The 12,546-nt window shown below is 43.9% G+C and overlaps 2 protein-coding genes across 4 annotated transcripts in view; one reads left to right on the top strand and one right to left on the bottom strand.

Moving 5' to 3' along the window:
- Positions 1-12,546, top strand: part of SLC1A4 (solute carrier family 1 member 4) — a gene marked incomplete at its 5' end in the record, with an annotated part of 278,141 nt that overhangs the window by 185,549 nt on the left and 80,046 nt on the right. The gene's annotated exons all lie outside the window — the stretch shown is intronic.
- Positions 1,820-12,546, bottom strand: part of SPRED2 (sprouty related EVH1 domain containing 2) — an 88,270-nt gene continuing 77,543 nt past the window's right edge. For all 3 annotated transcript variants that reach the window (XM_081855643.1, XM_081855644.1, XM_081855645.1), the window contains 2 exons: positions 9,747-9,896; positions 1,820-6,510 (listed from right to left, as the gene is read on the bottom strand). In XM_081855643.1, the coding sequence (XP_081711769.1) occupies positions 5,857-6,510; positions 9,747-9,896 (804 nt within the window). In that variant the 3' untranslated portion in view covers positions 1,820-5,856. The remainder of the gene's footprint in view (positions 6,511-9,746; positions 9,897-12,546) is intronic.

Here is a 12,546-nt window from a genome sequence, read left to right on the forward strand (position 1 = left end):
ATAGCACTGAAAACCTTACTGTTGATCTGGTTCTCTTCCCTGTGAAACTGGATATATCTGTGTAGGAAGAGGGCAGGGCAAGAATGAACCCAGGGACAGAGAATCAACAGAGAACGAATTCTGTTCTTATATGTTAAGAGGGAGAGGATTATTTGAGAATTCTGGAATTACCACTAGAAATGGGATTATTATTTTTAAAGCAGTAAGCCATATCAAAATAGCATTTTGCATTTAACAACCTATAGTGAAGTTACAGTAATTTAAAAACATCTGGGTTGGATGTAGTTTATTTCCTGATACAAAATGCCAATACTGGAGAAAAAAAATGTTAGGATTAACACAGAGGAAGCCTGACTCCATACATGTACACACATACATGAGCTGAGTTTACTGGCACTGCATAAGACTGCAGCCTAATATCAAGTTAAAGGTAAAGATAAAGGGACCCCTGACCATTAGGTCCAGTCGTGACCAACTCTGGGGTTGCGGCACTCATCTCGCTTTACTGGCTGAGGGAACTGGTGTTTGTCCGCAGACAGCTTCCGGGTCATGTGGCCAGCATGACTAAGCCGCTTCTGGCGAACCAGAGCAGCGCACGGAAACGGCGTTTACCTTCTACTTGCACTTTGACGTGCTTTTGAACTGCTAGGTTGGCAGGAGCAGGGACCGAGCAACGGGAGCTCACCCCATCACAGGGATTCGAACCGCCAACCTTCCAGTCAGCAAGTCCTAGGCTTTGTGGTTTAGACCACAGCGCCACCCACGTCCCTATAGAATATCAAGTTAGGGGGGCACTATGTTGTCACCACTTCCCACCGCACTTACAATGGAGATCAATGTCTCCTCCTTCCTCATTGGAAGAACTGCAGGCACCAATATTGTCCTGCATATGTCGAGGAAGTGCAGGTGAAGAGCAGCTCTGAATTTAGGACCAGTTTGTGGAACTGAATTTCTCCACCTGAGACCAGTGAAGGAAAAAGGAGGATGAGCTGCAATATCCGTGACTGCACTTTCCAGAACAGCTGCTGTCGTGGGGAAAGGACATGACAAGGCTTTCTCAGTTCACGCTACAATTTCCTTGTGCTAAGAAATTATTGCTCAGAAAATGTATTTGGGTACACCTTTAGTATTCTGGAATGCAGCACAAAGATACATCATGGCTCTCATCTTTCAGATACCCAAACCTTTTAGTTAAAGACTTGCAAAGCATGTCACACAGCTTTTCTTTTGATATGATGTATTTATATTTACATGGTACATTTTTAAAGCAATAGCTACAATGATCATACATATTAGAAACAATAAAAAAGAAGTTAAGAACTAAAATATACATCATACACTTGTATATATATTCTTTACACAGAGGTAAAAAGGCTTATAAAAATCAATACAACAGAGTTTTAAACTTTTAGTATACAGATACATAATAGAAGGTTTGCTTCAGGCACTTAAATTTGTTAATGTGAGCAAGAGCTTGGGGGGGTGGGGTGGAAATGTTCCGAACTGGGGGGAAAGAAACAGCTTTTGGTTAATGGATTGTTACCACAGATACAAAAATAAAATCTGAATAATTTCTCAGATGATTAATGTCAGTACTGAAAAACCAACAGAGGAAAAACACTACACACTGTTCAGCTGCAGTGTGGAGATCAATGGGGAATATTTACAGGGGGGAAACCCCCCTCCCAGCCTCCCATTTCTACCCTTGTGCCAATTTCGCTGCACTAACGAAAACAAAAACACCCCCCAACAACTCACATGGAGGGGGAGAGAGGGAGAGGGAGAACAAACATGGAACGACTGAATCAGGATTAAAACAAAACCAGAGAAAAGAGGGAATTTACAGAAGAGGACATACATCGAGGCTCGGAGTATGTCTGCTTTAGCAAAATAAATAGGGGCACTTGAACTGAGAGGCTTGACAACCTGTAAGATCTCTTCTGTAGTGTTGTGCTTTTGTTGGGGGGGGGGGGGAGACCTTACAGAAATTCAGAATAGCAGAACAACTTGCAAAACCAAAATACTGTCCCCATCACTTTGTTATTATTTTATTTTGAGGCTGGCATCATGATGTTTGCTAATCACCATTTACAGCGATTTGTCATTTGCTATTAGGCACAAAATATTTATTCCTTCCATGAGTTTACAAAATAAAAATTTTAAAAAGAAAAGAAAATGAAAAGCTTCCCTTGCCATTTAGCAGTCCATTTACATTTACAAACGTAAAACCTAACCAATGCAAAAACATTGAAGCCTACGTTATATATGTTACAGACAAATCCCAAATCTTGAATACCAAAATATGAACTAGAGAGATCACACAGCCAATCTATACATTATATAGAATTTTAGACTGTATCACTGCAGGTTGCAGATTTTTTTTTCTTTACCTGCTTAATAAGCCTAATAGACTAGCACATCAGAAAAATAGGCATGCTTAATCTCTCTGGTCTGCTAGCTTGTTACAAGCAACAAGTCTTTTGTTGTTGTTTTTAATATGGGGGAAATTAAATGTGACTCCCTAACTTTAGTGGTACAGTCCAGAATTCTTCTGCCTTGGTTCTTTATATATATATGATGATGTCTGGGGCCATCTTTCCATTGCCTTTGAGAAAAGGTAATGTGGGAAGTCCCAAGCCACCTGGGAAGAGCCCATGCTGCAGCTCCTCCCAGAAACGAGGGTAATTATTGGCATGGGGAGGAGCTCCAACACAAATTCCCACCCCCACCCCACCCCACTGGCCTGGGAGCTTATGGCTGTGCCTTTGTGGTGAGTGGGAAAAGGGCTGTGCTCCAGTCGTCTTCTATGCTGCAAAGGCAAGAAGGAGCCAGCAGAAGTCCCTAGGAATGTTCAAGTTTCAACACAGACCCCCCACCTCCACCCCAAAGGTCTCCCCACTTGGCTTCTGAAACTGCCCCTGAAGGTCCCCTGAGTTTCACAACAGTGGCTTGTCTGGTGGAAAGAGGGTGCAGGGTCCGTGTTTGCAAACAGGCCTCAAATGATTGCTTTGCCAAATGGCCCTGGATCCTGGCCCATGAGTTTCTGGGTTGGCCCAATGGGTGCCGCCATGTGCCCAGGAGTTTAAAAACCAAACAGAAAAGCTCGTAATCAAATCATTAGGTCAGTGCCTGAGTGTAAGCAGATCTGCTCAAGCTCCGGGTTTCAGCCGTAACATATGCCACACACACCCATTGCGTATGTGACAAAAAGCTGTGGTGACTCCTTGTGGCCCGTTTTCACAAGGAGAGTGGCAAGCATGTCGCTATTTGCATCTATTTGGCAATAAAATAAAATAAAACTCAGTTCCTCTTCCTTTAAGACTCATGTCAATGTGCAAGAAGGAGGGGGGGGGGGCAAGGGCACGCACTCACCGGCACTTGGCTGCGGAAAAAAGATTATGGCAGAAACAGCAGCGCCAGTTCTCACAAGCCGGTGCCTATAGCTGCCTCGGATTACTCAGATTGTACTATGCTATATTATAGCTAAACTTCTCTACATTATTCCTTTGAATAAAAAAAAAATGGCCATTCCATGTCATATATTAGAAAAATATTATTATTTCCCCAGATAATTACAAGCCTTGTACACAAGACATGGCTTTGAAGAAGAAAATCAAACCCACACAAAGTCAAAAGCATCGTGTCGCCCTACTGTACGCATTTCACAACCAAGAAAGAAGCAGCCTGTTAGAAGGTACAGATCCTGCAAAGCACACACGTTTTATGCACCACCAAGTACTACGGAAATCAACTGCCTTTCTGTGTTGGGGCACCCACGGATTTCCGCAGGGCCTGCCTCTAACTTAGGGCAGGGCTGGGGGGGGGGGAAATGCTTCAATGCTCCTAGTGTTTGGTTTGAAGGCACCAAGGTGGCCTGGGACTGACCCAGCTCTGGCCTAAGGGATGTCTGCCCTGGGTTCTCTGCAGATCCCAAATATGTTGGTTCAGTGCATTTGGAAGCAGAAAGAGGCACGGCCCTCTGTTGACCCCAGGCGGATCCTGTAGTCTGCACAGCAGACAGAACTGGGGGGTCAGATCAGGACACACCATGGAAAACCCTGGTAACAACACAGCACATCTTCCCCCCTCGGTACTTTCTGCTTCCTATCTGCGCATTAAATCCACCAGGAATTATTCGTGCCCACACTGCAAGTGCGCCTACTTTGCAGATCCAAAGGCTTGGGGGATGGAAGAGACTTGCTGCCCAGGTGGGGGGAAATCCTTTATCGGTCAATTTCACCAATGAACTTGGGGGGAAAAAGTGGAAGAAAGAGACCCTGCAATGCGCAGCAACATTAAAGCTTTCTTGAAACTGACACACACACATTTCTCTACAGCTAGCTTAGAGAATCCCAGTGAAACTGATTAGCTCAGAAAGTTTTACTAGGCTTCTCCGGACTGGTGGGGGTGATGTTTGTCAATTTCACTTTTCCCCCCTTCAGATTCCTGTAGGCCTTCTGAGGAAAACTGAATAATGAAAAAGAGAAGCCATGCCCTTACCTGCGCCCAGGTGATTGTCAAATGCTGTGATGATAGGATGCCTGTCGTGGTGCTGGATCACACACACACCTGACAGTCTCAGATGCAGGGAGTGGTGTTTTTCCCTCTGTCCAAAAAAGCTTTCCCCTCATGGCAAGTGGTCCCAGGAGAAGTTTCAAAATACCCTCGCCTGCTCCGAAAGGCCTCCAAGGAAGAGAGGCAGGCAAAGCACAAATGAAAACACTTCGCACAGACCAGCTCCTAATGGCTGGGGAGGCTCCCCTGTATTCCCAGGTTGGTTTGGAAACGCTGGAAAAACACAGGGCCCCAGATCCATTCCCCAAATGCTCCTGGATTCTAGAGAGAGCAGAATTGTCACCCATCCTTAGTACACAAGACTGTAGACATGGTTAAAATAAAAATAAAAGACAACTATGTTCCCTCATATGTTTCAAGGTACACCACAAGCACGAGAGTGTACCTGCTAATTTAGTAACTTGTGAAATTCCCCCTTTGTTTCAAATAGAAACACTGTAGGATAGAGGAGTATTTCCACTGTGAAGAATATCAACACTAAAGCTATAATTTCCAATGTTATTTGGAGGAGAAAGACTAAGGTGGTGGTGTGGGGGGGGGGAGGGGAGAAGAGAGAAGACACTTAAGGGTTTCCCTTTCACGTGTAAAATTGGTCTGAAACACAAGTTCTCAGATTCACAAATGTTATACAGGTGATACTAAGGCTCATTTCCCACATTTTGCTTGAATACTTGGTGATCAGAGAAATCATTCAAAGCAACTGTCAAAAGAACTGATGGACTCAAAATTCTCACAATAAAGATTGTCAGCGATACTGTGTCATGGTACACATTTGTTATTAGCACGATTTCTATACACACACACATTCTCTCTCTCTCTCTCTCTCTCACACACACACTTACTGGCTGCAAGTTGAACACAATTTAAAGTGGGATTTCATTATACCTTATTTCCACATGTGTCAATAGGTTGCTAAATATAGATACAGCCGTAATAAGTTCTGAAAGTCCACCACACTCAACCATTCAACTGAGGGGAAGGGAAGAGGGGAGGTATAAACATGTACAAGACATTCTTGATTGATTACAGATCAATAATACAAAAGTCTTTTATGCTGCACATCAGTCTGTTAGAACTCAGTGAGCAATCAATGCATAGCAGCCGATGGGAAGGGGAGAGAAAGAAAGGGGGAAGAGGAGGAGGAGGAGGAGGAGGAGGGATGAGCCCACTGGTTTCTGAACTCTTGTCAGTCTCCTTGGGCCGTGTGACGACGTACGTAAAAATTGAAAACGCTCTGGACCAAGATGCTCCTTAGCTAAAAGGGGAAAGCTTCGAGTGTTGTCATCCAGCTGCTTTGTGTTTCCCACCGCAACACCTGCACATGACCCCACAGTGATAGCAAGCCCGAAGGGGCAGGTAACAGCACATACAGGGGGCAAGGAAAGACAAGGCGATAAGGGCCAACCACCGGAGGCAAAACTTGTCATCACTGGTATCGCAAGAGCAAGGGTCTGTATAGTCTCCTTCTGGGTCAGACATACAGTGATAGAGCATGCTGTCCGCACACCACATACAGCTGACTTGGCGGATGCAACTCTTTATTCTGTCCGGAGCATCCTGGCACTGACCCCGCCTGTTCTCCTCGTGGTTGAACATGTCCCTGCAGTAGATGCACCTCGACCTCTCCCCATCCTCCTTTCGCCGCCGCGATTTGCACCTGGCAGGCTGAGTCTTAACCACAGCGCCCTTGATGTCTTCGCACAGATCGAAGTCAGAGTTGCCCACGTAAGGGTAATTGTAATCGTGTTTGGAGGCCTCGGTTTTGGCAAATCGCACATACGAGTCCCCATCGTCCGGATCAATGTACTTCTCCCGCATGGGGGTGTGGCGGTAGTCCTCATAACCCGTCACCCAGATCTTTTCTCGTGGGTTAATCCGAACAATCTCCTCGTCATCGTCCGGGAAGCTGACGTGCCGATAGGATCGTGGGATGGACTGTTGGAGAAGCATTTCAAAAAGAACATTTCAAAAGCTGGCAACGCATGACACGCTCAAGAAGTTTAGATATTAAATATATTTTCTGTTATTCTATCATCTAATCTCTCTCTCTCTCTAGAGAGAGACACACATACAGCGTTTATATACATAACAACAGGATACAAGCAAGGCAGACTTCGTTTTAAATTTCTCACTGCTCCAAACACCAAAAGGTATTTGAAGTGGATGAGGAGCGCTTTCATTCATTTCAAATGCCAGAAACAGTAATTCTAAAAATCCCATCATCCATGTTATTGTGGTACATATAGCTGGAAGTGGATCAAAAGCATTTCACAGATATAACCCGCATGATATCCCAACTGTACTCAGTGAGGAACAGCAAAATGACCCAGGCTACCAGCAATGGCTGCAGTAGTTGGAGAAAGGGCCACTGCAATTGAAATTCTTGCCTGCTGTTGTCAGCTGTAAGTCTGTCTCTCTCTCTCTATGATTTTTATTGGTTTTGCATATAATCACATTACGTAACATCGTACCCTCTTATTTATCTCTTCGGATCAACTGAGCGTTACAACTTCCCTCTCTCCTGTCTGATGGTTTACAAAATTAAACTTTGCATTTCGCTTTGTTTCCTATCCTTGTTATACCATTACCTAAAATATTATATTACTCAGCCTGAATAGGTAGCAATTTCATCTTACAGATCTTCAGATAACCCTGCTGATGATGTTAATTGCTTACAGTTGTCTTTCAAATATACCGTATTTTTTGCTCTATAACACGCACCCGACCATAACACGCACATAGTTTTTAGAGGAGGAAAACAAGAAAAAAAAAAAATTCTGAATGAAACGGTGGATGTATGATTTTTGTGCTTCATGCTGTGGCCACAGACATGTGATCTGACGGTGAGTTTGGGGTAGCCCAATGCAAAAATCCTGAGGATCCATGAGGATCCGTGCTTTGTAACCACGTTTTTGCACCATTGTGGTCCCAGGCAACAGTGGGTGCGTGATTTTTTTTGGTGCAGGCTGTAACCATGGACATGCTATGTTATCTGATGGTGAATTTGGGGTGACCCAATGCAAAATTCCTGTGGATCCATGCTTTGTAACCACGTTTTTGCACCATTGCAGCCCCAGGCAACAGTGGGTGCGTAATTTTTTTGGTGCAGGCTGTAGCCATGGACATGTAATGTGATCTGATGGTGAATTTGGGGTGACCCAATGCAAAAATCCTGTGGATCCGTGCTTTGTCACGTTTTAAATGGGGAGGGAAGGAAAAACACAGAAGGAACAAGGAGCATGAGAGGGGTGTGCGGAGAAGCAGGTGGCTAAGAATGCAGGGGAGGGGTTTAACGGGGGGGAAGGAAAGGAAGGCAATAGTCCCCCCCCAAGCCAGCCCCCCCTCTCTCCCACCTGCATGTTTTCCGGCTGCCTGCGAGTCCCTAGAGCATGGAGAGGAGGAGGTGGTGGGCTGGAGCCTGCGCGCAGTGTGACTAGGAAAGAATTAGAAGGAAGGACGCGATCCTTTCCTTTCCCCTCTGCTTGCCAGGAGGGAAGGGATTTCCCTGCTCTTTGTTGAGTTTGAGCAAACACAGCAACCGAAAACAGAAGAGGGTGGGCAGTAAGACCCTGAGGCAGAATGCAGGAAAGCAGCAGCCTCCTCTCCTCTGTGACGTGCGATCTGATTTTTGCCTGATTTTTGCCCCTGCACTCGGGTCAGTCGGCTCCAGGGACCACACATTCGCTCAATAACACACACAGACATTTCCCCTTACTTTATAGGAGAAAAAATCTGCGTGTTATAGAGTGAAAATTACGGTAATATAAATTTGTTCCAGTCCTTTTAGAATGCTTCGTCTCGCTGGTTCCAGATTTTCCTGTCAGTTTCGCCAGCTCTGCAAAGTCCATCAGTTTCATCTGCCACTCTTCTTTTGTTGGCAACTCCTGCTGTTTCCATCTTTGGGCTAACAAAATTCTTGCCGCAGTTGTTGCATTTAAGAACAATTTTTTATCTTGTCTCGGTATCTCTCTACCCACAATACCCAATAAAAAGGCTTCTGGTTTTCTTAACAAAGGTGTTTCTTTGTAAACAGTTTCTTTAACTCATTATATATCATTTTCCAGAAAACTTTGACCTCTTTACATATCCACCACATATGGTAAAAAGTACCTTCGTTTTCCTTACATTTCCAACATTCATTTTTTGTTCTATACATTTTGGCTAGTTTAACTGGTGTTAAATACTACCTATACATCATTTTCATAACATTTTCTTTAAGTGTATTGCATGCTGTAAACTTAATACCTGTATATTATGTATATACTTTATATTATGTCCAATATCTTTAGCCCAATGTATCATTACCAATTTTACCTCCTCATCTTTAGTATGCCATTCCAATAATAATTTATACATTTTCGACAATATTTTTGTCTTATTCAATTAATCTATCTCAAATCTTGATCTTGTTGTTTCAAAACCATTTTTTTTATCCTCTTTAAGCACTTCATTTATCTGACGATAATGCAACCGATCCCTCAACGACTCTTTTATTTCCTCAAACGTTTTTAATTCCTACTGGTTTCCTTCTTCCATCACTACATCTCTGTAGGTGGCCCATTTTCCTTCCATATTAAATTTTTTAACCGCAATCGCTTCCAATGGCAAGAGCCACCATGGAGTTTTACATTCTAATAGACTTTTATATGTATTCCACACCTCATAAATTGACTTTCTTATAATGTGGTTCAGGAATCCTTTATGTATTTTTACCGTCTCATCCCATAGATATGTGTGCCATCCAAATCTGTTATTAAATCCTTCCAGATCTAACAGATCTGTGTCAGCTGTAAGTATCGTGCAGCCAGGCTCATGCTGACATTTCAATTTATCTCAGAAACAGGCCAGAAGAACAGCATTGGTGGAGCAGCTAGCTTTTACGTGCAAGGCCTCTCCTGAAATGCTAAATCACAGGGATTCATCTCTGTCTTTCTAGGCAACTGGCATATACCAACCTGGCAAGAGAAGTCTTGCACTGCTTCCTGAAGGTCAGCCAAATACTCCTTGGAAGACTGTGGCAAGCAAGCCTTCTTATCAAGAGATAAGCTCCCCAGCTCCAACTCCCACTAGAAATGCATCCACAGAGAATTATTTGAAGTGTATGGACTCTGGTGTGCCCGTGAGTTGGCAGGGGCAAGACGGCAATAGGAAAACACTGAAAACAGGCTTACTTGTTCTAGATGATACTGGTCAGGGTTAAACTGGTCGTGCAAATGTCCCCGGGTGCAAATTCTGTGGTGCTCACAGGATGGAGGAGATGCCAGTGTTCGCAAAGGCTGCTCCCTCTTCTGAGAAGAATTAGAGGAGCTGTCTGTAGCATTCTGTTAGTAACATAAATGGGAACAGGGAAGGTAAGTAACACAGCTCCATTTCCATAGACAATCTGAGCTGCAATCCAGATTTCTCCTTAGGCACTGGGGCCTATCCCCCCCCCCCCAAATCACACTGCCGCCCTATAACCCTCTTTAGAAACACACATGTTTTTCAGGAACAGCAACATGGTTTGAGAAATGTTGGTCTACAATATATATTTACCGTATTTTTCGCTCTATAACACGCACCCAACCATAACACGCACACAGTTTTTAGAGGAGGAAAACAAGAAAAAAAAAAAATCTAAACGAAACAGTGGATGTATTATTTTTGTGGTTCATGCTGTGGCCACAGACATGTGATCTGACAGTGAGTTTGGAGTAGCCCAATGCAAAAATCGTGAGGATCCATGTGGATCCATGCTTTGTAACCACGTTTTTGCACGACTGCGGCCCTAGGCAACAGTGGGTGTGTGATTTTTTTGGTGCAAGATGTAGCCATGGACATGCTATGTGATCTGATGGTGAATTTGGGATGACCCAGTGCAAAAATCCTGAGGATCCATGTGGATCCGTGCTTTGTAACCACGTTTTAAGTGGGGAGGGAAGGAAAAGCACTCAAGGGACAAGGAGCACGCGTGGGGTGGGTGGAGAAGGATGCTGCTAATGATGCAGGAGAGAGGTTTAAGGGGAGAAGAAGCACGTGTGGGGTGTGTGGAGAAGGATGCTGCTAATAATGAAGAAGAGAGGTATAAGGGGAGAAGGCTCCTCTCCTCTCCCGCTTTGCTCCTTTAAAGCAAGCAGGCTCTGCTTTTCTCCCTCCTCCCCGCTCATCCCTGGCTTAGCGAGCTGAAAAACTTTGCTGCTATTTAGTGAGCTGAGTGGGGAGGAGAGAGGGACAGAGAGCCTGCTTGCTTTAAAGGAACCAACCGGACAGGAGCCTCTTACTCTCGTGTAAGCGGCTCCTCTCCTCTCCCGCTTTGCTCCTTTAAAGAAGCAGGCTCTCTTTCCCTCTCTCCCCACTCAGCGGCTCTTCTCCCGCTTTGCTGTTTCAAAGCGAGCCACGGAGGAGGGAAGGAAGGGGAACCATGGATCCTCTGCTCACTACTGAAGCAGGATTCCATACGCATTCGCTCCATAACATGCACAGACATTTCCCCTTACTTTCTAGGGGGGAAAAAGTGAGTGTTATGGTGCAAAAAATACGTTAATCTGCTCACAGAAATGAAGTTGGGCAGTTCCTTGGGTTTTGCCTCCTCCGTTGGACACCACTTTGCTTTACAATAAAAATAACGTGCCTTGCGGCACTTGAAAGACTTCGGAAGTTATTGTGACATAAGCTTTCATGGGCTGGAGTCCACATCATCAGATGCATGCGACGCAGCAGAGACTAACATAGCTACTCCCCCCCCCCCAAAACCGCCTAGTCCAACACACACACACACACACACACACACACACACACACACACACAGAGAGAGCGCACAAAAACGGTGGGACAAGTGCCTATTTTTAACCACGTTTTAATCTAAAATACATGTAAGCTGGGGTCCGACCAACACTTGTGTGCCTCTTAAAAGTGGAATAACGTTAAAAATACACACCCTGATTTGATTCTCTGTACTTATTTTGTACTCCTTGGGTAGTCATACTCAACTTCAGCTCTCAGCACTGGCTGGGAAAAATACAGCCGCGTCCTCATATAGCTATGTGACAAGACATGAAGATGCCACACTGACAAAACTGAGCTAACCGATCAACATCAGTTTATTGTCTGCTGCAGCTTATGTGCAAGTGATTTTTTTTATTTATCTCCACATAGGTTCCCTTCAGGTAGATTAGCATCTTTGCCTACACCAGAGCAGAGAAATGGAACACCTGTTACCCCCCCCCCTTGCTCCCTTTGACTGGTTACAAGGAGCCCAGTATCTATGGAATAGTCCAAAATTATTTTATAAATAAATTCGCTGGCTGTTATCTTCCTTCCTTTATTCTGAAAAAGGAGAAACTGGAGATCAATAAATGTTATGACACTTTACATAAAGCAAAGATGTATCTTGGAGGAATATTTTGGAAGTTTTAGTTGCATCAGCTGTTGGGTTCTATTTCAGTGGCAGATTCCAGTTAAAGTTAAGAGTAGATGATCATAACTGCAAATAAGTGACCCCATCTGACTTCTTAAAATATCGTTTCTGTCTGCTCTGAGAAGTCTCTGCCTGCAATAACCTTCCTTTCAACTCTTAAGCACAAGCTCATGAATGCGCAGCTGAAGTCGGGAGGAATTTCTAAAAGCTGTAAATAGCAAAAGTATGAATGTAAAGCATGTAGATCTGCATGAAATATTTATCACAAAATTTGCACTCAAATACTTCTATTTTAGACAAATATAATATCTCACCTGTCATCTTATTCATTCTTGCATATAAATCTGGAGGGATGGACATCTGTCCCTGGAAAGTATTTTCTTTCCTCTATCTTGCTTCAAAACCTTTAACCCCCTATTTTGAATTTTATGACTAATTTGCAATTTGCTCCAACAGTTTATAAAACTATGTGGTGGTGGTGTTTTTGCTGCTGTTTAAAGTTCTGGTCTTTTATAGTTCTGGCAATTAAATGTCCAGGACTATATTTAAGAAGTCAAAACTTCATGATCCCAACC

Source organism: Podarcis erhardii (genome assembly GCF_964252035.2).
Source record: "Podarcis erhardii genome assembly, chromosome: 3".
Classification (NCBI taxonomy): domain Eukaryota; kingdom Metazoa; phylum Chordata; class Lepidosauria; order Squamata; family Lacertidae; genus Podarcis; species Podarcis erhardii.